The sequence below is a fragment of the Euprymna scolopes genome, chromosome 22 (genome assembly GCF_053919585.1).
Source record: "Euprymna scolopes isolate OS-2025 chromosome 22, ASM5391958v1, whole genome shotgun sequence".
Taxonomy (NCBI): Eukaryota; Metazoa; Mollusca; class Cephalopoda; order Sepiida; family Sepiolidae; genus Euprymna; species Euprymna scolopes.
In genome coordinates this window covers 77,426,429-77,451,329 of record NC_136503.1, presented here as the reverse complement: position 1 = coordinate 77,451,329, position 24,901 = coordinate 77,426,429, and the positions used below count along the sequence as shown (strand labels likewise).

General features: G+C 32.8%; 1 protein-coding gene across 2 annotated transcripts in view; it reads right to left on the bottom strand.

Moving 5' to 3' along the window:
- The window catches only part of LOC145243473 (uncharacterized), a 397,788-nt gene extending 373,149 nt beyond the window's left edge, over positions 1-24,639 (bottom strand). The window contains exon 1 of one of the 2 annotated variants that reach the window (XM_080106409.1): positions 23,664-24,639. In XM_080106409.1, the coding sequence (XP_079962535.1) occupies positions 23,664-23,710 (47 nt within the window). In that variant the 5' untranslated portion in view covers positions 23,711-24,639. Of the gene's footprint in view, positions 1-18,218; positions 18,474-23,663 lie in introns of those variants that run through there. The other variant, XM_080106411.1, reaches the window with a different exon arrangement.
- Positions 24,640-24,901: the final 262 nt, after the last annotated feature.

Below are 24,901 nucleotides of genomic sequence, written 5' to 3'. Positions count from 1 at the left end.
TGATTCAAAAGCTTGCTACATGCCTGAATACCGTTTATGTAAGATTTCAAATGTTTATACCCGAAATTTTCTGAATAGTTTGCTAGAAATCGAAAAGGTCAAATCTTTTGAACTTTGACCCTTGGCAGCTCAATTTTCGGCCAAAACCGGATTAAAAAGCTTGCCCCATGTCTGAATACATTGTATGTAAAATTTCAAATGTTTAGACCAAAAATTAGTTGAGAGATCAATTTTTTTAAACTTTGGCCCCAATTTTGATCCCTTAACATTTATTGTTTCGAGTTCACATCAAGTTAAAAAGTTTGATCCATGTCAAAGGAAGCTACATCTAAAATTTGAAGTGTTTGGACCCAAAATTGAAGGAGTTTGGTGGAGTTTTCAATGGTCAAATCGTTGAACTTTGACCTCTCGAGAGCACAAATTTCTGTCCGGAAACCGATTAAAAAGATTTTCCCTAATCTCAAACTCCTTTACGTCAAATCCCGAGTCTGTAGACTGAAAATTGACAGATTAATTTGGTAGGGAAATGTACATACACACACACTTTCACTTTTATAGTTGTACAGATTACATTAATACACACATAAAAATTAATTACATTAATAAACACATAAAAAGAGAGACGAAAGCGAAAGTGAAAGAAACTGCAAAAATGCAACATCTAGCGATTGTCTGATAGTTTATTAAAACTGGTTTTCTCATTGTATCTGAGGTTGGCTTCAAACTTTACTTATAAGATTGAGTCCGCTATACAGATAACGTTTAAATGAATACAATTTCTTGGTTCTTAAAGTATAATGTTTCTATATATATTTTGAATATTTTAACAACTGTATATTATTAAACTTCCTTTAGAGTCACAAAAATCAAGAGTGTATACATTTATTAAGCTCAATATATATATATATTATAATATAAAGCTGAATATGTGTGCGTGTGTGCGTGTGTGTGTGTGTGTGTGTGTGTGTGTGTGTGTGTGTGTGTGTGTGTGTGTGTCTGGTCATGAATAGGCTCCTATATGGTTGACTATTTCAAAAAACTGATTTCATATAATGATAGAAGTTGTATCGAGACACAGGAATGGGTATATTTGATCTGGCAGAACGGTGGTTCATTAAAACTGTGGGGTGTGCGTTCGCGCCTGGTATGGAAATAAAAAAATTTAAAAATTTAAAATAACGAAAATTCTCGTTTCATATACATACATACACACACACACCACACACACAGACACAGACACAGACAGAAACACAGACAGACACACACACACACACACACACACACACACACACACATATATATATATATATATTGCGTATGTAAATTCTCGTTTCATGTTTACATTTTACCCTTAGTATATTTTGTGGATTTAAAAAAATATTTCAGCAAGGGCTTCGACGTGATATCAAAAATATCTTCCTATGAAGACATCCCTGTATAGCATCCAGCTTTTGGTTTCATATTTCTTTCTTCAGAATTTACTATATAGTATGCTTCCAGTAAACACAGATTGCATCTTTTTGATTTACCAGGTTTATACTTTCCACCCTTATCTATAGGTGTGCACTTTCTACCCGTATCTGTTTTGTTTTTATGTAGTTCCCCAACCCAATCATGCAGTTGTGTTCCTTTTTTTATTCCATATATTAATTTTTGTTCCATCCTCCCTTCTATCCTTATTATTACCTTCTCTATTAGTTTCATTCTCCGGTTCATTTTTTAAGGATGCAACATGGTTTCTAAATCTTTCCTTAAAAACGCACTCCGTCGTTCAAAGATATACCTTCTTATTATTATCAGCCTTAATTTCACATGTGTACACTATTTCTGAGGTAAAGCATTTGCCCTCCAACGGACACTTGCTAGGTATTCTGCAATTACAGTTTCTCTCAAAATCCCGTTCTCCTGATACTGACTTATTATTATTCCTTATTTTATTTATTTTCCTGTTAATAGAGCTTATTATAGTGTTGGCTAAGTGGACAGAGCTGGGGAAAGAGACTTTTTACTGAGTTTTTTTTTTTTTTACATAGGTATCACCACATTATCAAGGCCCAGAGGCCACTCAAGGATAAGGGTTAAAGAGTGTACAGTAGACAATTGGACAATATAGTAATCATTAGTAATGAAAATTTGGTAAATTTGATAACTTATATGGAACGGCTCATCAAGAACTTATTTACTTTAGACTTGAACACAACCATATTGTAGTCAGCCGGAAAGCAGGAAAACGAAAGACAATTCCACAGGCGTGCAGTTCTAAGAAAGAAGCTTTGTTCATGGAATCTACGTTTAGGTTTAGGCACAAATAAAGAGTGGGGGGAATTATTGATAGTGTTTACAGCTAGACGAGTGTTTCTTGTGAAAGTTTGGCGAGGGGAGACCATAGATTGAAGCTCAGTCGAACATTTTCCATGAAAATAACGATACATCAAAGACAAACTCGCAACATCTCTTCTGTGAGATAGAGGTTGCAAGGAGGAGAAAAGGACATCTCCTACGAGGCTACGAAGTCTATTTTGAACTCTATCAAGGCAGGCCAAGTCCTTTCTAGCAGCTCCTGCCCAGATGTGGCAACAGTATTCCATCCTTGGGCGTACCTGGCTCTTATATAGATAGAGAATAGCATCAGCAGTGAGATATTTACCGGATCGATAGAAAGATCCCACCATTTTTCCAGCGGCCTTGGCAACAGATTTGATGTACGTGTTCCATTTAAGAGTTCCCATAAATTATTTTGCTTAATCTATTCTCAGCTGGGAAATTTTTATCAATTATTCTTTAAAATTCCTTAGGGATATTGTTTTAGATATGCTCACTAAACGGCGGATTAAACCAAACCTGTTTCTTGCGTCTGTTTCTCTTATTGCTAGTATTATTATTACCTGTTTCACTGTTATTATTATTCCCCATGTTTTTATTCTTTTTATCCTTCTTATTTTATCTATCTTTATTCTTCAGTTTATGTCGTGCTCTCATTGCCATGTTGTACGATGTTGTGCAGTTAGATGTTTTATACTTACTGTTTGCTCTCTTTGTGTATTTTATTTCCCCATGGTATCCCGATCTGTGTAGAGCTTCATTGTAATAATCTTTATTTTTGTCATAAAAACTCTCGTTCTTCGATAGTTCAGATATTCTTTTAGAAATATACACTAGCATGGGTGCTCGGTGTTGCCCGGGTGTTTGGAGGTGTATGTTGGGCAAAAAAAAACAGTCACTTTTTTTAAACTTTGACCCCTATTATAACCCCTTAACATTAATTGTTTTTGGCCCAACTCAAGCTATTAAGCTAGATCCATGTCCAAGGAACCTATATCTAAAATTTCAAGTGTTTAGACACAAAATTGTCGGAGGAGTTTGGTAGAGTTCTCAAAGGTCAAATTGTTGAAGTTTGACCCCTTACTCGCCAAATTTCTGGAGACAAATCAATCACATCGATTTTCCCAAATCTCAGTACCCTGTATATCAAATTTCAAGTCTGTACACTAAAAATTGACAGAGTTATTGCGTAGAGAAATGTACACACACAGACAGACACACAAATACACAGACAAACAGTAGCTTTATGTGTGTTTGTGAGTTCCTTCCTCATAGGTTCCGAAAGACTGGGCCTATTTTTTGCAAATTTCACACAAAGATATTTTATATTTCTGGCAGTGTTCTGTTTGCATGTCTGCCTTAAACTTTCAATAGAGGCGACGGATTTTACCAAGATCAGTATCGTTTTAAAAGTCGACCTTTCATACGACAAATATCGAAAATTTGGCTAAAAACATTAATATCTTCCTCTTCAACTAGGCACTTTTCTACAGGGGGGGTCACTTTTTTCGCCGATATTTTTTAAAATTATCCTCTGCTTTAGATTGTCTAGCCTTAATTTTTTAAAATGTCGCTTCCGGTTTGTCGGTGGCCGTAACAGCATAAACGTTAGGTTTTACCTCGTTCTTTTCCTCGTTGCTGCCACTTTTTTTTTTTTTTTTTTGCTCAACATACACATCAAAACACCCGGGAAAGGCCGTCCAACCAGTCGAAAGAGCTGACTTTTGCAGTTTCTACCAAATTCCCCCGCCAATATTGGGTCTAAAGACATAAGATTTTAGATGTAGGTAACTTGCACATGGGTAAAACTTTTATTTTGATTTGAGGCCAAAATAATTAATTTTAAAGGGTCAAAATTGGGGTCAATTTAAAAAACTTGACTTCTGCGGTCTTTACGAAATTACTCTAAACGTTTGATATCTTACATAAATTTTATTTACACGTAGGACAAGTTATGAACAGCACATAGGGCCCGAGCAAAGTCGGGCTGAACTTAAATTCCAGGCTTAGAAGATGGCTTCTTTTTCTTTTTGCGAATTTTCCAGTCTAATATGCCTCAAAGGTTTTCCATTGGATTCATATCAAGGGACTGATTTTGCTATGAAATTTATTAATCCTTTTTTTTTTTTTTTTTGGCTCAAGAAATATTGTGTCGCCATAGCAGTTAATTTGGTTCATTTTACCACTTGAGAATATTGGTAGGCGTCCTTCGTGTAATATCGAAACATACTTACCAGAATTGATGTTTCCTTCGCAATCCACCATGTCTGAGCAACTATCACTCCAAATTGCACCCCCTATATTTCAGCGGTGGTTGCAGTCGTTTTAAATCAAACTCTTGCCGAAGGAGCCTCCATAGCTATACCCATACCCTCCATTGTCGGGAAATAATACAAATAATGACTCAAAAATGACATTGGTCCAAAAGATCATCCACACTCTTACGAGCCCAATCTTTTTCTGCGCTAATATTAGCAGGTTGAAGAAGAGGTTTCCTTCTTGCAATTCTACCAAATTAGTAACCCAGATTGGGAAGATACCTGACAGCTGTTCTGGGACTGACACCAATGTGTGTTGCAATGTCAAAGGTTTTGCACTGAGGACCCACTTCAACATTTCTTTTCACAAAACGCAAGGTTCTATGAGAGAAGCCCGGGGCGACCTGAATGGGGTTTTGTGCACTATTTGCCCATTCCTGAGAATTGTAATATCACTCTATTAAGAGTAATTTGTAATATCACTCTATTAAGAGTAAATTGTAATATCCCTCTATTAAGAGTAAGAAGGCGTATTGAAAGATTTCCTGCTATTTTGTGTTGAGTGAGACCACCTTCGTGTTGACCAACGATTTGCCCTCGCAGAAATTTTGATAGGTCTCATGCTCCTTTGGTTCGTGGCATGCTTTAATGATGCAATTTTTATGAAATACTCTAAGTTATTTCAGCACCATTCTAATCTGTACATATAAATAAGCATATATTAATCTTAGGAAAGGAATTTATCTTAGTGTCTCTTCTTTTCTGTCATGTCGGTGCATATATATCCACAGACAGCTGTTTCGATGCCAATGTGACGAGACGCAGCGAATGTATCCACATGAACCAGGCATCTCTAAATCTATCTCTCTCGAACTTTCTTTCTCCCTTTCTCTTCCTCTCCCTCATTATATATATATACATATATATATAATATATATATATATATTATATATACATATATATATATATATATATATATATATATATATATATATATATATATATATATATTATGGATTATACCGTCATTGGATTATTTACCTTTCATCAAACTATCTATTCCCGTGTAATCACCTTTTTCCTCACCATATACCCTCTGTCCAACTTTTTCTTATCAAGTAAGATATTTAACTTACTTGTTGTTTCATCAAATACTTTTGTATGTAAAATCCGATCCCGCATTTTGCTAATTCCTACCCTCTGATGAGAAGGAAAGAATTTCTTCGAAACTCCGCGGATTAAGGACTATCCACTTATTAAGTGTTTCCTTTTAAGATTAAATATGTTTTTAACTCTTTTTCAAAGTGTTTTTAACATGTTTTATTAACTGTATGCTCATATATATATATATATATATATATATATATATATATATATATATATATATATATATATATATATATATATATATATATAAATGTAACGTCTGGTTGATTCAAAATCGATAAACTAGAAATTTACAATCCCGTTTTCTGTGAAATTTTGTAACAGCGAATCTTTATCATCTACCTGTGTTTTTAAATATTAAAAAGTAAATATTAACTTATTAAAAAAAAAATTTTATTCGTCGGGGAAAATTTCCGATTTTATCCAAGCCGATTAGCGAATATACTTCCGGTTTACCATTTTGAAATGACGAAACATAACGGTTTTTAAAAAATCGTTAAAATAGTAGCACAGAAATTATTATTAAATAAAATAAAAATATTTTCAGTAAATCCGGAACTATTTTTACCCATACACCATGAGTTGATGACTTCTGAATCACAATATTTCAATATCTGTTTAAAAACTTTTCTCCCCCGAAGGCCCGTCTAACGTTCGTATATAACAAAACATTTTTTTGTAGATTTCGGTGTGCTAAAACGAAACTGTAAACCATGTCCGTCGCAAAGAATACTTTACATGATATGGGGAATTTACTTTTCCGAAAACTTGGTGATCACTTTTCCATGTAAATTTAACTTAACATGAGCACTCACTTTCTGGCCACCTGAGAGAAGGGGCATTTTCTTTCGTGTTTATTGCATATAAGGTTTTTTTGACAAGGCCGTTTGGTACGCGAGTGCATATTTACCAGCCTTCGTTTATGGTCATGCGTAGCGTAAACGATGGCTAGGGCTGTGAAATGGAAAATAGTCCCAGAATCCAGGGCTTATTACCATGCAAAGGAAATCAAACAAAAATAAACACACAAAAATGCCGCTCTCTCACGTGGCCACAAAGTGGGTGCTCATTCCAGGTTACATTTACATCACAAAGTGATCACCCACTTTTCGAAAAAGTAATTTCTTCATATCATGAAAACTACTTTTTTTGCGACGGAAACGGTCTGCAGATTCGTTTTGAGCACACCGAAATAAATCTACAAAGCATTATTTTCTTATATACGAACGTGAGACAGGCCTTAAAGTAAAATAATACCGGATTTTTGGGGGGCAGATTGGCCGTTTAGTTGTACATATATCCTCACACCAGGTAATCACTAAAAGGGACTCTTAAAAGTCGTCACCCGTATCGAGCAAAAGTTTGTTTACATGTTTTACAACCTTTAAATGGGTAAAATATAATAACATACTTATTGAAAATGTGATCATGTGCTTAACAAATTAAAAAAATAAACTGCAAGAGGAAGTTTTGAAATGATTACATGTCTTTCATTTTATTTAGAATGACAAACATTGATCAATAAAAATGAAATTTTCGGTTCTTATTTAGTTTTGGAGCCGTGCTGAATCATATCGTTATTATTTGGAAAACCATTCTTACGGAGTATGTGGGGATGTTTTCTAACTATTTTGTGTTTCCACCTTACATTTATTAGATATTAAAAAAAATATACGTAAACATAATACGGTTACCATATGCTATCGTATGCACCCGGGAACAATATCTCCTGTAAAATTAAACCCCATTTTGGTGCTTATGCATTTTTGATATCACGCTATTTTTACACAGTTTTTTTTTTTGTTGTTAGATTAAACTTTCACGATATCTTTTTATTTTTTTTTATATTTTTACTATCCTTCCCATGTTACGAATGCCTTTCAAAATATTAACATTATTATTTCAGCATAGTAACAAAAAATATATAAGTACCCAAAATTTTATTTTATTACTAAAACTACAAATTGTTAGGTGAAAGTACAGTTTATTATGCATTTTTCGTATCGTGCTGAAATAATAACATTTTTATTCTTTATTTTTTACATTGGCGAGGGGAGGGTGTTTATTATTAAACAATAAGATAGCGTGAAATTATAAAAAAGGCAGATTTGCTGTTTAGCTGTACAAATAGCCTACAACCCTGTTATCAAAAAAAGGGACACGTTGAGTCGACACCGGTGTACACATATCGTAAACAGTGAGTTTGTTTATATTTACGTGATTATTGAAAATATAATCCTGTGTAACTATTCTGTGCTTTCAACTAACAATTTATTAAAAAAAGAAAAAAAGTTTTAACATGGGGTGAACTGTGGTATTCATTCCAAAAGCCATTTTTAATATGGCGTTCTTAATATGATGATTTTGCCATTACACCAAATTGAGCCACAGCAACGCGTGGCAGGGTACAACTAGTATATATATATATATATATATATATATATATATATATATATATATATATATATATATATATTAATATGATGCTGTCAAGTTGTTATACATAGATAGATGTTTCGTCTACGACTTGGTGATGAACGCACACACACACACACACGCACCATATATATATATATATATATATATATATATATATATATATATATATATATAAATCTTACCAAAATCTTAACAAAAAAACTTATGAACCTATAAGGAAGGTATACAAAATTTTAATTATTCGACAATGAGTATATATAAGACAAGAACCCCCTTATTCCATGGAGTTTCGAAGAACGCAATTCTTTTCATCGGAGAGGAAGAGGTTTGCAAAATATACAATAATTTTTTCCGGTCAATGCATCATCACAGGAAACAAATAATATGAAGTTCATCATATTTGCATCAAAAAAGTCATTTAACAGTTTGAGACAGTTTATAGGGATTCAAGGGGATTGAGAAAAGAGGGAGAGGGAGAGAGAGGTGGAGTTGAAAGAGAGAAAATAGAGAAATACACAGAGATATAGTGAAAGAGATAAATATATTGTGATAGAAAGAAAGCGTGTATGTGATCGAGAGATAGAGAAAGAGTTTCTGATTACAAATTTTAATGGACGATATCAAGGTAGAGGAGAGTGTAATGTAGGGTGAGTCCGGGGCTGAAAATGAAGAAGATAGAAAGACGGATTGGCTGGAAAACCCTTTCGATATTTACTCTTCGTTGCTGAAGCTAAGCGCAAGGAGAGACGCCGACATTTTACAAAGAGAATAAGGGCACGTGCACTTGGACGGGATTCAAGCAATAAGATCGCATGTTTACTTACGTATGAATAAACATGAGTCCATACGCTAATATATGTGCCATAATATATATATATATATATATATATATATATATATATATATATATATATATATATATATATATATATGTGTGTGTGTGTGTGTGTGTGTGTGTCTGTGTGTCTGTGTGTACATATATATATATATGTATGTATTTCTGTCTGTTTTTTTGTTTGTTTGTTGTTCACAAAGACGTCATGCATAACGTCATATCATTGTGTACATATAAATACACATAGAGAAATAGAAAGGAATAAACCGAGTTGTGTGTTCATCAACGTGTCGTCTTTATTTCGAGCCTTACTATGGATGAATAAAGACGAAACGTTGATGAACAAATAACTCGGTTTTTTCCTTTTTATTTATCTATTTTGTCGGAATATTATTTCCATTATTTTCATCATAAATACACACACACACACACCCACACCCACACACACACACACACACACACACACACACACACACACACACACACACACACACATATATATATATATATACAGATAAACACACACACAAACACACACACAAACACACACACACACATATATATATATATATATATATATATATATATATATATATATATATATATATATATATACTAATAAACACGTATGACGTCATGAGTCTGGGGAAACAAAAGTAAAAGATTCTGCGCCGGCAAATCTGCTAGTATATATAATGAAAATTTGAAATTAAATTCAGTAAAATAAAATTCCGATTCCGATACTCCTAAAAGTTCTGATATTTTTTCGATTCCGATTAATCGTCCCAACACTAATATTTATACATATACTAGACTACCGGTGACCCGTTGGGTCAGTATATGTTATAACTAACTATGGAATAGTGAGTATACAGAAGTAATTAATGTATAAAAGCGCAAGTGAGTATACAGAATTAATGTATAAACGCGCAAAAAGTTGAATGCATGCGCGTGCGAAAACAAACGTGGCGACCAGTGAAAACAATACACAATTTCGCGCGCGTACAAAAATTGAATGCACGCGCGCACGAAAACAAACATGGCGACCAGTGAGAACAATACAGAATACATTGAATAATAAAGTCTTAACATTATTGCCCTTAGATTAAATTGAAAATTCTTTATATAAGAGAGGTGTAATCCGTTGAAAAAAAATGAAAAATAAAACGAAAAGAAAAAATACAAGGAGGGATTATGCATTGCACAAATCCACTCTAGTTTTGTTTATTTCTGTGTGTGCATGCGTGTGTGTGTGTGTGTGTGTGTGTGTGTGTGTGTGTGTGTGTGTGTGTGTGTGTGTGTGTGTAAACAGCCTTAAAAAAATCATGCAATAATAATTAACTGATAAAGTAATATTTAACGGTGAGACATTTTCAAAGCAAATCTTAAAAAATATGAAAAGCCTCCTCACACACACACGTTTCTACGTATTTTTAAAATGTCTGGAACTCATGACTCCACCCCGCGCCATTTCTCCTTTCTGCCCCCACTCCTGCACCAAACTTGAAAAAAAAATGCTAACGATTACATGTCTCGCTACGTCGCCAAGAAGTGGAGTTTCAATTTACGTTAAATTTATATAGGAAAATGATCCCCCCCCCTGCTAAAATATTAAATTTTAATTATTTTTTTAAAAAATCCTTCTTTTATATTATCTTTAACGGCCGTTGGGGTGTATTAGCCAAAACAAAGTAGATTTAGATTTCTTTTTAGGCAGTAAACTACGCTGGGTTAGGTCGTAAAAAAAAACTTTTTTTTTTTTTTTAAATATGTAAATTGATCAAGTAGTTTGTTTGGTTTACATTAGAAAAACATATTTGTTTTGTCTTTTTGTTCAAAAACAATTCCAATTTGCAATGAAAACTACAAATAAATAATCAAATAAATAATTTTGGACACGTAAAACGTATTTTTTTAATGATGTTCTAGTTTTAATCACTCACACTTTGAGTAAAGAAAATATTTTTAAAAATATGTAGGTGCACTGAACAATGGACACCCTCCTTACAATTTTTTTCTTTTTCGTCTTTTTTTTCCAACTATTTCTGCGGATTATTTGACACTAAGCTTCCAGATTATTAAAAAAAAATGAAAAAATGAATTTTTAAAGATTTGAAAGGGGGTTCAGTTTCACATATAACGTTCTAGTAAATCAATCATCAATTTTCAGAACCGATTTACAGCCCCAATTTAACGTTAGCTTCTTCAGCCGCCCTCCCTCCATTCATTATTATTATTTTGTTTTAATTTTTTCCGACTTTTAACTTTGAGAAAAGTTCGGTCTGCCCCCCGTCATTATTTTTTATTTATTTATTTATCTACGTCATGTTGAACGGTTTTTTTTTTTCATTTAACGACCTGTGCTATTTTCTAAATAGTACTAGTCTACCCGGTGGCCCTTAAAGAGTGAGGTGAAAAATGTTCAGAATAAAAAGTGATTTCGAGATTATATGGTCTTTTATTGTTTTGAGAAGTGATGAGTGAAAAAATAATGCTCAGGATACCTCCAGAGCTCTACTGCAAGACCTAAATAAAATTTAGAAGACCCTACTAAAAGCACTACTAAAACCAAGTTTCTACGCCCCCCCTCCTTAAAGAGAAAATATTTTTTAAGCAAGGCATGAAAAAAAAATAATAATAAATCGTCAGAATCCACAGGAGCGCTACTAAAAGCAGTAAATATGGTTATAAATATGATTATGGTTATATATTAAATATTTATATTTAAATCAGTTTTTTTTTTTTTAATCAACGGGGTTAAATTACATTTATTTGTAAGGAAACCACATAAAAAAAAAGTTTTAAAAAATATTGTTGACCTTGTGAATTATTTGAATAACAATAGTGACTTTTAATATCGGACTTAAGGCAGGCCGGCCATAGAATAGGTAAGCAGACGGATTTTTTGAAACCGGAAGTCACAAACTGGATGGACGGTTTAAACGCATAAGCAAGTAAGCTGATCTGAGTTTTATAATTGTATAGATAGATATATACAGGGTGTCCGTAAAGTTAGTATACAGTCTTGCTTGATTAAATAAACCTGTAAAAAAAAAATTAACTATTAATACAAATATAATACAATAAAACAATAAGACTGTATAGTAACTTTACGGACACCCTGTATATTAAAATCAGTTTTTTTTCCTTACTAAACGGGGTAAAATTACATTTATTTGTAAGGAAAACACGTTAAAATAAGTTAAAACAAAAAAAATATTGTTGACCTTCTGTATGATTTGAATGGCAACAGTGGCATTTAAGATTATACTTGACACAGGGCGGCCATGAAATAGGTAAGAAGACGAATATTTGGAAACCGAGAATCAAAAACCGGATGGACGGTGTAAACGCCCAAGCAAGCAAGCTGATCTAAGTGTTGACTGTTTAAACGCACAAGCGTCAAACGTTTTAAACATCAAACTTAGATCAGTTTGCTTGCTTGGGCGTTTAAACCGTCCATCCGGTTTCTTACTTCCAGTTTCCAAAAATGTGTCTGCTTATCTATTTTATGGTCCCCCGGTCTTAAGTCCGATATAAAAAGCCACTGATATATATATATATATATATATATATATATATATATATATATATATATATATATATATATATATATGTGTGTGTGTGTGTGTGTGTGTGTGTGTAATTATTTATAACTAATAATTAAATACCTACAGACATTAGCTTTCATTCTTTTCGGGAATTTTCAGTGCAGGGTGTCACGATTAACACTAGTCGATAAATTCGAACCCGGCAACACAAGTCATCTCTTGCTTGATTAGCAAAGACCGTATCCATTCTGCTATCATTAACCGCGTGAAATAACGTTGAAATTAAACATTTTATTTTTAAATGTTTTTATGTCAGTCACAGTGATCTAGTCATTATATGAGTATCTATGCATAATATATATATATATATATATATATATATATATATGCAGAGCAGCTAAATTGACCGACTTAATTCAACTGAAAGTGCTCAACGATAAGAAACGAGTTTCTTAAAGGGGCTGACATAATTATTTACTATAATAATTATTAAATACCTACAGACACTAGTGTTTTATCCTTTTGGGAATCTTCAGTGCGGGGTGTTACGATTAACACTAGTCGATAGATTCGAACCCGGTAACACAAGCCATCTCTGGCTTCATTCGCAAAGACCGTTTATATATATATATATATATATATATATATATATATATATATATATATATATATATATATATATATATATATATAAAGCTCTGTGTGTGTGTGTCTGGTCACGAATAGGCTCCTATATGGTTGACTATTTTAAAAAACTGATTACATATAATGATAGATGTATCGAGACACAGAAATGGGTATGTTTTTTTTTCCTGCAGAACGCGGGTTCATTAAAATTGTGGTGTCTGCGTTCGAACCTGGTCCACAAAGTATGGAAATAAAAAATTTAAAAATCAAAAATAACATTTACATGTGTTTTTGATACAGATGTACATAATAATACTTTGATAAGTATGTTTTAACTTAAATAGGGATGGTATAATAAAATTGTGGGGTCTGCGTTCGCGCCTGGCCTCCATAGAATCGAAATAGGCAATAATTTAATTTAATTTAATAAGGACTTTTCATGTCTATCTGCGTAAGTATACTTTGATAATTATGTTTCAGTTTGAAGAAATATGGTATAATAAAATTATGGGGTGTTCGTTCACGCCTGACCTCCATAGAATGGAAATATGTCACAAAGTTTAACAAGGTTTTTTAATATAGATCCACAGAATATTGTGATAAGTGTTTCAGTGTGAACAGGTATGGTATAATAAATTATGGGGTTTATCTATTTTATTTTTACTTTCATCATATTTTGCTTTGGTTTTGATATATATATATATATATATATATATATATATATATATATATATATATATATATATATATATATTAGTCTCCGTGCTAACTTGTCTGCTACTAAAAGAAAATATAGAGACCGTTCATAAACGAATTTTTTTTTTTTCTGTGGTGACCATGTTGATACCAGAGAGAAATCAATTCTCTACGCTTGCGTTTTAATGGTCATTTCCTCTATCTGGGTTGTCCACTCGCAGGGATTGTAGATCAGATAGCAAGACATCCGATGTTATCTGAACTCACAACCCCGCTACTGAGAGTTGATGAAATTGTATTGTTTTAAATGAATTCATACATTCATTCATTTTGTCACGTTGATAGAATTTTTGTCCGTTAAAAACGTGCCAAAGTTATAGCTAGTTAACAGAGAATGCGTGCTGTATGTCCAATAGATGGTTGAATATAGTCAAATGTGTCCTCAATTTTGTATTAAGTACTAATCCTATTGATTTCTATTGATGCCTTACTGTGCATCGAACGGATGCCATAGCACGTGGTACGTTGTAACTTAACATACCAAAGTTCCCTACAAAATCCCAGTCAGATCAGCTCAGTAGTTTCCGAGAAAAGCGGAACGGACAGACAGACAAACAAACAGACTAAGAGAAACATTGTCTAGATATATAATAAAACCCGTGATTACGGTTATCTATAATCATGTTGCTTCTGTTATATATTCCTATTATGATATCCTTTAAAAATAGCATACGTGGCCACGCAGTTATAAAATATATTTTACCACTTCGCATGGATAAAAACAATTTCTAAAGGAAGAAAGGTAATACAGTCGAACCCATTGTTTAACGAATGTAACTACATCCTTGTATGCATCACATCTGACGTCAAAAATAATGGTCACAGCTAACGTCACAAATAAGGGTCACATCTAGCGTCATAAATAACGGTTTTATCTAGCGCCACAAATAAATGTTACATCTAACGTCACAAATAATGGTCACATCGTATGTCACAAATAAAAGTCACATCTAGCGTCACAAATAACTCTCAAATTTAGCGTCACAAATAACTGTAACATTTAGCGTCACAAATAATGGTAACATCTGTCGTCACAAATAACGATCTCATTTAATGTCTCAAATAACGTCAAATCTAACGTCACAAACAAGGGTCAGTCACAAATAACGGTCACATCTAATGTCACAAATAATGGTCATATCGAATGTCACAAATAACGGTCATATCGAATGTCACAAATAACGGTCATATCTAATGTTACAAATAGTGGTTACATTTAACGTCACAAATAACAGTCACATCTGTTGTAGATGATAAAAATCGTTGAAATTTCTACTTCCAAAATGGAAAAGAAAGAAGAATGGGAAAATTTACATATTACACAAAACATTAGCAATTTATCTATTTATTCCATTTTTTTCTACGTCTGCATGGACTTCATCAGGAATATCTGTTTAACCTATACATTCTCACTTTACTATCAATTTTTATACAAATATAGAATGCTACATAATTTAAAGTTCTTAATTCATGTGCTAACCAGCAAAATGTACAGCTTGCCTCTGAATATCATTTGGCTAACTAATTTCCTCTGAAGGTAAGAGTTACTCTTTGAAACTCCACGGAATAAGGAATATTTAAAAGGTTTTATTCCTTATTGAATAGTAAATTTGCTGTAAATTATAATTTACAGAATTTAAATTCAATTTTTTATATCAATGTTCTATCTCGAATATTAAGAAAATAATTTTGGATTTTATATATATATATATATATATATATATATATATATATTATTTTGGAAGTTTTTTCACCTTTAAACTATATAAAAAACCTTATTTAATTTTTAGATATTTTATATTAAGGTTTTTCATCTGGTTTTTCATCTGGTTATATTAAGGTTTTTCATCTGGTTAATATTATTCTATTAAGATTAATATATATACTTGCTTTAAGTTTGCAGAATTACTCAACTTGTTAACTTGAAAATAATTTTGGATTATATATATATATATATATATATATATATATATTATTTTGGAAGTTTTTTCACCTTTAAACTATATAAAAAAAACTTATTTAATTTTTAGATTTTTTATATTCGTTAGAAAACTATTTAGTCAGTAAGTCATTCAATCACCTGCAATCAATGCATCAATTCTCTCTCTCGAATTTACTATAGTACTAATGTTAATTTAAAGGGATCATCAGTTGATTGCCATGAAACACTTTTCGGGGATTTACACCTACCTTAATCTTAAGAACAAAAATGTTACAGATGATAGATCTAGCTTCCTACTCTTAATCAATTTGGTTAGCCTATTCATGTTATAAAAATGTCTTCCTTACCTGATATATATTTAAGCAGGCTCCTTCAGTCTTGGACAGACTATGTATACACAGAAAGGGTTGCTTGCGCGTGAATTTTTTGTGGCAGGAGGTGCGCAATCTCCAACCACACCTCTCCTGAGACGACATTGTTAAATACCAGTGGCAAGTGAAGTACATGACGACTGGAAACAAATGCCGAGATAAGCGGAGCAGAGAGCATATACAGCGCTTAGAAATCGCAAATGGTATCCCACCTTCATACTAACCAGGCTCAACGTTGCTTAACTTCGACTTCGGTGATCTGACGAGAACCGGTGTGTCAACGCGATTATGCCGTATATATATATATATATATATATATATATATATATATATATATATATATATATATATATATATTTCAAAGTTTTATGTTTTCTTTATATATATATATATATATATATATATATATATATATATATATATATATATATATATATATATTTACCAGTGGTGAAAAAACCGGACAAGAGTGCTCAATGTGTAGCCAGAGCAGTATATAGGAAATTTATTACTGTGAGTCCAGAATGAGTTTACATATTGTTTCAGCTAGAAGAAAATCCTCAAAAAGGGTCCATCTATGAATTCTGACGATGCTAGTTGGATATTTCCTCTTCTTTTTGAGGATTTTCCTCTAGCTGAAACAATATGTAAACTCATTCTGGACTCACAGTAATAAATTTCATATATATATATATATATATATATATATATATATATATATATATATATATATATATATATATATATATATAATGTAAGTCTTGGTTCGTTCAAAGTCGATAAAACCATATTTCTACATTACCAATTTATTTGAAATTTTCAAACAACCCATCTTTAAAGTCGAGGGACGTTTCTATGTTATTAAAATAAATTAACATCGCCAATTATAAAAATATTAAATAAAATAAAAATATTTTTCGTAAGTCGTTAGTGCGAACCTGTCTTGTTGGTAGAACTGAACTTCCAGTTCAATTCATTTCATACACCACGATTTGACGAAACGAGTTAGAAGATTTCATTTTTCTGTTTACTCGATAAGTAAAAAAAACATAATTCAAAGGCAAGATATGTTACTTTATTACACAAATGGATAATTTTTTTTGTTTTTTTAATGTAAAATGTTTATTCAGCTCGAAAAACACAGCGTTTACTGCTATATTTGAAAATTACACATGACAGCAGACTCTGTGTTAAACACGTTAAATTAGTGAAAATGAGTTAAAACTAAAAAACTATACAAAATACTGTTAAAAAACATGTCTGCCTATGTCACGATAACATATATTGAGAGTTCCTGACAGTATTTTGTATAGTTTTTTTTACTTTTAACTCATTTTCCCAAATTAACGTGTTCAACACAGTCTGTCGCCATTTGTATTTTTCAAATATACCGATAAACACTAAATGTTTTCAGACCGATTAAACATTTTACACTAAATAAAAACACTAAAATCTTATCCAGTTAGGTAGAAAAGTAACTTATCTAATCTTTGATAACATTTATTTGTTACATTTATTTTTCGACGACTTTTTCGTTTCTGTGCTTAGTAATACGAACCCGTTTTATTTACTGTAACGTTTAGCCGGCTCGAAAAACAGTGTTTATCAGTGTATTTGAAAAATACAAATGGTGGCGGACACTGTTGATGATGTTAAGTTTGGGAAAATGATTTAAAACTAAAAAACTGTACAAAATACCGTCAGAAACCCACTGAATATGTAAGCCTATGTCACGATAACATATACTCAGTGGGTGTCTGGCACAGTTTTGTATAGATTTTTAGTTTTTAACTGATTTTCTCAAACTTAACGTATTCAACTGAGTCCGCGACCATTCGTCTTTTTCAAATACATCGATAAACACTGAGTTTTTCGAGCTGATTAAACATTTTACATTAAATAAAAACACTAAAAAATTATCCAGTTAGGTAGAAACGTAATTTACCTTACCTTTGCTTTCATTTATTCGTTTTTGGACAACTTTTTCGAATCTGTGTATAGTAACCTCACCCAAATATTAATTAAAAACTCACATTTTTTTAATACAATAAATAAAAAAAAAACTCTATTTAGTGTTTCAACGTTTTAGCAACGTTCGGCTTAATCCACTGAATGTTGGTCGAGCCCAAGCTATGATTGACGATAACTCCCGATCCGAATCCAATTCTGCAAGAGTACCATTTTTTCTTTTTTTTTTTTTTCATTTTCGCCTTTTTTTTTTTTTTAACTTTTTAGAGTTGATTGCTGTACTAAGAATATAAGAAACATGCATTTTCTCTTTTTATTAGAATTTTTCTATTACACCAAATTGAGCCACAGAAACGCGTGGCAGGGTACAGCAAGTATATATATATATATATATATATATATATATATATATATATATATATATAAATATATATTAAAATGATTGTACCGCAGTAGCAAAAACTATCTTGCAGTAGAGGAGATATATCGCACACAAATGATGTCGTTATGTTGTTGTTTTGCGATATTGAACGTATTTGAATTTCCCTGTGATAATAGCAGAAACATTAGCAGACGACGTGATTTTTTCCTTGGTTGATTATACCCATATCTATCGACCTAGCTAGCTATTTTATATATATATACATACACACACACACATACACACACACATACATACATATATGTCTGTGTCGTGTGTGTGTGCGTGCGTGCACGCGCGTGTATCCGTGTGCGTACGCGTGTGTTCTATTTTCTCTGCTGTAGGATAATAGCAGAACCATTAGCAGACATCACCACGGTGCAACAACTAAGAATAACAAACCTGTTGTTTCGTTTACAGGTGCCATTTTTCCCTTTCTTTCTTTCTTTCTTTCTTTCTGTGTTCCTCTTATATACGTACACATACACACACACACACACACTCACACACATACATATATATATATATATATATATATATATATATATATATATATATATATAGAGAGAGAGAGAGAGAGAGAGAGATAATTTGAGGTTGCTATTTTACAAAGGTAGGGTAACCAGTGAAAAATAACGAGGTTAATACAAGAGTGCTCAATACAGAAGTAGAGCAAGTTACATTTTCAATTTGTCTTTACATAAACAGTAATTTGTTGCGACACAGTCATGAGCTTGTTTCGGTGTAGAAGATTAAAACATGTTCATGAGTGTGTAGCAACAAATTACTGCTTATGTAAAGACAAATTGAAAATGTATATATATATATATATATATATATATAAGCTTACAGATAGCTTAATAAACACTATCGGGAGTGGGGTCTTTACTAGAGCAGGCAATCAATCGATTTGATTAATAAACGGGCGATTTCAGCGATAACAAATGTATGGAAGGATGGAACATTTGTTGATCCTTTTTCTATCCCAGACAACGACGGTCTCTCTGCTAGTATATCTATACAAACATACAAACGTTCAAATCATTTAATACATGACGATTTTCAAAATAAATTTTAAAGCCACTTTAAATAGCATTTTATTCCACATTGTAAATGCTTCTAATTTACCTTCAAGTCTGTAAGGGTCACGAGGCGAATGATTTCGTTGTGTCAGCTACGACCGAAAAATAAAAACGGCTTACATATTTACGAAGAAGTCGAAATGCATTCTGACGGATTAAACTGCATCATCATATCATTTTTTAATTGGGTCTTCAAAATGTTATGTTGGTACTTTACTCTATTATATATATATATATATATATATATATATATATATATATATATATATATGTGTGTGTGTGTGTGTGTGTGTGTGTAGATAGATAGATATATAGATATATATATATATGTGCATGTGTATATTTATATATATATATATATATATATATATATGCATATCAATATATCAATTATCGATGAGCAATTAACCAAATACAAATAACAATGTTTTAGTCACGTAGAGACGAGAAACACATACCTCAGGCCTGAATGGTGCCTCGAAAGACAAAGGATACCCTTTGTAGGGGCAGCTGCGCGTGTAATTATGAGTCAAAGATTGCGCAATCCTCTAACCACACCTCTCCTGAATCGGCACTGCTTCAGTAAAGTGGCAAGGAAAAGTCTAGGATGACTGGAAACAATGCCGAGATAAGCGGAGAGCACATACAGCACCTGGAAGTTTCAAATGGTCACCTATCTGGTACTGGCCAGACTCATCGTTGCTTAACTTCAGTGATCTTACGGGAACCGGTGCGTCAAACGTGATTATGCCGTATACGTACCGAGACACACGAGAAGTGGTCACACAATTATATTAATATGCAGGGTATCACAAAAATATAAAAATGTACTCACACTTCGGAGGACGTTAAGACCTTTATTTATGAACACAGGGTGAAACGGAATAGCTTCGAATACAGAAGACAAATATAACTGAAGAATCATGTTTGCAAATGTTCAAATTGATGACTATTATCGGCCAGACAATGCTGATACCGATTAAAATATGAGTACGTTTTTTTTGTGGCTGTATATTTATTTATGTGGTCTTCGATACGATAGGAGTAGAATTTGAAAATCCACGTTTTCCACAAAGGGACCAATGATACTTGACGTTTGACTTTACAACTTAATTCAAGACAGCAATTTTTTTTTCGATATCACACTACTTGCACTCTATCTCATCCCCGAACACATCTTTGGCCCCTTCCCAAAAATTGAAAATATAAAATGTAAACCAATCACAGTAGCATGTGTTGTAGGGCTTTTGTCTAGGAGCAAAATATAGTATCTATTCTGATATTATTATATTTTTTAGTCATCGACCACTGAAGAAGAACTCTTTCTATACTGAAGCAACTTTTATTTTTGCTCCAATCCAGAGTGCTCCTTTTGGGGAGCTGGATTTTACCCACAATAAAACCCCGATCTTTTGCCCAATTTTGCCCTTCTGTGAAGGCAAGTAAATCGTTTAAACTAAAGACGGCAACAGAGTTCAAAACCGACTTCGTAATCTAGTAGGTGATGCCCTATTTCTCTTCTCTCAACCTCTTAACCACATAAAAGACGTTACGGGCTTGCCTCTGCTTTATCGTTATTTTCATAGCAAGTGCTCGACTGAACTTCAATCTAATTGTTCCTAATCTTTCAACCTCTAGCTACAGCTACCATAAAAAATTTCCCCCACTCTCTATAGGTGCCTAAACCTAAACATGGATTCCATGAAAAAATTTATTTCCTAGAACTGCCCGCCTGTGGAACTCTGTTATGCTGGTTTACTTTCCAGCAGACTATAATATGGTCGTCTTCAAGTCCAACGTCCTATAATAATCACTGCTAATGATTAATATGCTATTGTCCCAATGACTATCGTACACACATTGACCCTTATCCTCAAGTGGCCTCTGGGCCTTAATATGTGTTGACCATTTTGTACAAAAAGAAACATCACTTTCGACTGTTCATATTTACTTGCCTCTCCGAAAGGGGTGAATTAAACCTGGGTTCGTTTTTTCATACGGGGAAAATCCAATTCCCTAAAAAGAGGTAAATTGCCTCACTCAAGAAGGATATCTCCTCCACTGACTGAGGACAGAGATACTACACATTGTACTTAGCCAAAAGTGATAGCCAGAATGTTTACGTTATAATAAACAAATCGTCCATTTTAATCCACTGCTAATCCCTATATTAATACGGTAGCGTGCGTGTTATTTCTGTGTCATGCTTACATCCGGTTAGATTAATTGTTATGGACTTCCATTTTTTTTTTTTTAATTTACAAAGGAGTCACCATTTATCAAGGTCCGGAGGCCACTCAAGAATAAAGGTTAATGAGCGTACATTAGTCAATGTGATTATAACGTAGTAAACATAAGTAGTGGGAATTTTGTAAATTAGATTACTTAGGGAGACGTTTCATGAAGAAATTGTTTACGTTAGACTTGAAGATAATTGGATTGTAGTCAGATGGAAACCAGGCAAACTGAAGAGAGTTCCACAGGCGTGCAGTTCTAAGAAAGAAACTTTGTTCATGGATCTCACGTTTATGTTTAGGTTTAGGCACAGATAAAGAGTGTGGGAAATTATTGATAGTGGTTTTAGCTAGACGAGTGTTTTTCGTGAAACTTTGACGACGGGAGCGGGGTATAGATTGAAGCTCAGATGAGCACTTGCCTTGAAAATAACGATAAAGCAGAGAAGGGTTCGTATCTTCTGTGGAAAAGAGATTGTAGGGAAGAGAAAAGGGCATCCCTCCACTAAGCTACGAAGTCTATTTTGAACTCTGTCAAGGCAATTGAAATCACAACTTCATAATATATAAAAATCGATAGAAGATTGTTCCTTCAATAATATATACGAAATTTGCATGAATTAAAATATCATATTTAAACGTATTTTACTGGGCGTTCCTGCTAGCTTATATAAATACCTTTGCAGTTTTAACAAAAGAGCTACAAATTATATCAGGGCGTCCCCATTTACGCTGAACATCCACAGAATGCTAACATCAATGTATTACATATGAAAGAGTCCGCTGTGGAATTTCCACAGGTCGCGTTAATAGGTTAAAATAATGGCCTACGTGTATTTACTTTGTGACCGATCGAAAATAAAAAAACAGATTCTGAAGCTTTTAAATTGTCAGTTAGAGGATAATCCCTGCCTTGAAAAGAAATATATAGGTTAAAGACAAGTATAATGACTTCCGGGTTAAAAACAAAAGGTAGTTCCGTCTCTACCACGCGGTGTGTGAGTGAGGGTACTTATTTTTAAACACTTCAGGGTGTCTCACCTCTTAGAGTTTGCTGAAATTAATCACTTTAAACGACTGGTCGTGTGTCGCATCTTTGTGTAGAGAGGGGATTGATATTATAATATTTATTGTGAACCCCACTAATCCGAATAGAGAAAAATAGATTTCCAAACGCGCCCCTGTCATAGGAAAGAATAATAATAACAATAAAACTCAAACTGATGGAACTCTAAATTAATCAAGTATTTCTTTTTTTTATTATTATGTATAGAAAATAATATTTTTTTACGATTTTCGCGATTTCAAGACTAAATTGTAGCAATTTCAAGGTTTGTTTTAATTTCGATTAATCGAATTGAGTTGTCCGCCCTTGAATTTTAACACATTCTAAAAAACATGGCGGTTCCTGGCTCTCCCGTCTCGCTCGTCATAAAATTTGATTTTCTTAGTTTAAAGAAAACTTACTGGATCTAGTTATGTGGTTTTGGGAATATGACATCTTCGTTCATTGACGGATTCGTATATCATAAATATTTTATTGTATTTTTTTTTCCTTTTATTAAGTCGAATTCTGAATAAGGACCTTTATTTGTTTATGTATCTTTGTGAGGAGGGTAGGATGGGGTTCAATGTATTGGCTGATTATTATTCAAATGGTTTAATGGATAAGAAAGGAGGTCGGACCTACCTGTAGTTATTATGATATCTTGTTGCTGCTGGCGTTGTCATCTTCATCTTTTTTTTATTTATTTAAATTAAGCGTTGTTATTATTACTGTTCTACTTGTTGTTGTTGTTGTTGTAGCAGTTATAACGGGTGTCTTTTATTGTTGTTGTTGTTGTTGTTGTTGTTGTTGTTGTTGTTGTTGTGCAGACGGTTATAGAGGGAAAAAAGCTGGCAGTGATGACTGGTAGTAGCCGTTGTCGTTGGCGGGTTTGGAAATCACGGAGGTAGCCGAAACTAAAAATATTAAAGATGGGTCGAGTTTGGTATTTGTATCCGGGCTGTAATATTATTCCACGCCAATTTAAGCACTTGCGTTTTTTTGTTGTTGTTGTTTTGTTTTGTTTTGTTGTTGTTGTTTTTGTTTTTTTTGTTTTTTCTGTGTCAGAGGGGTCAGTTGAGGATGCGTCAAGGAGGGCTTTGGTAGTAAAAAGGTAAAAAAAAAAATAAAAATAAAAAAAAATCACCAAAGCACGCTCCCGTAGACGCTGCTACAAACACACAAGCATTCGATCAACAGTGTTTCTTTTTAAAAATAATAAATAAATAAACATAAATCCAATATTAGGTATAAATCCGTAATTATCAAAAGGATATGGGTAAGGGTATAAAAATGGTAAAAATACAAGTGTCCATTCCTGTAGTTACGTACATCTTGATTGTTGTGGATATTTTGGTTTGCGTGTACAAAATAGATAAGTGCGTTTGAGTGAGGAGGGGGGGATCTGTTTTTTTTTTGTTTTTTGTTTTTTTTGTTTTTTTTTTAATGTGAAGTGCTGAAAAATGAAGGATGAATTATTGTTCGTCTGCTGTAATGTGGCTTTAATGCGAGGCTTATGCGAAGAAAGCACTGTCAGTCGCAGTAGGAAGCGTAGTGACAAAACATTGAATGCAGGAGATACCCATGCAGTAAGTGTGGTTGTATATATATATATATATATCTATATATATATATATATATATATATATATATATATATATATATATATATATATATATATATATATATATATACGTGGTTAGCTTCCTTTTTTACCTATATGTTTCAGACTGGTCTTCGTCGTGTACGAAGTGATTTGGGGGAAATACGAAAATAATTCATATATCAATATCTATAACCATATAACTATGAGAGATGTATTATATATATATGTGTATATGTATATGTTCAAAGATTATATATATTTATACAGATAGATAGAT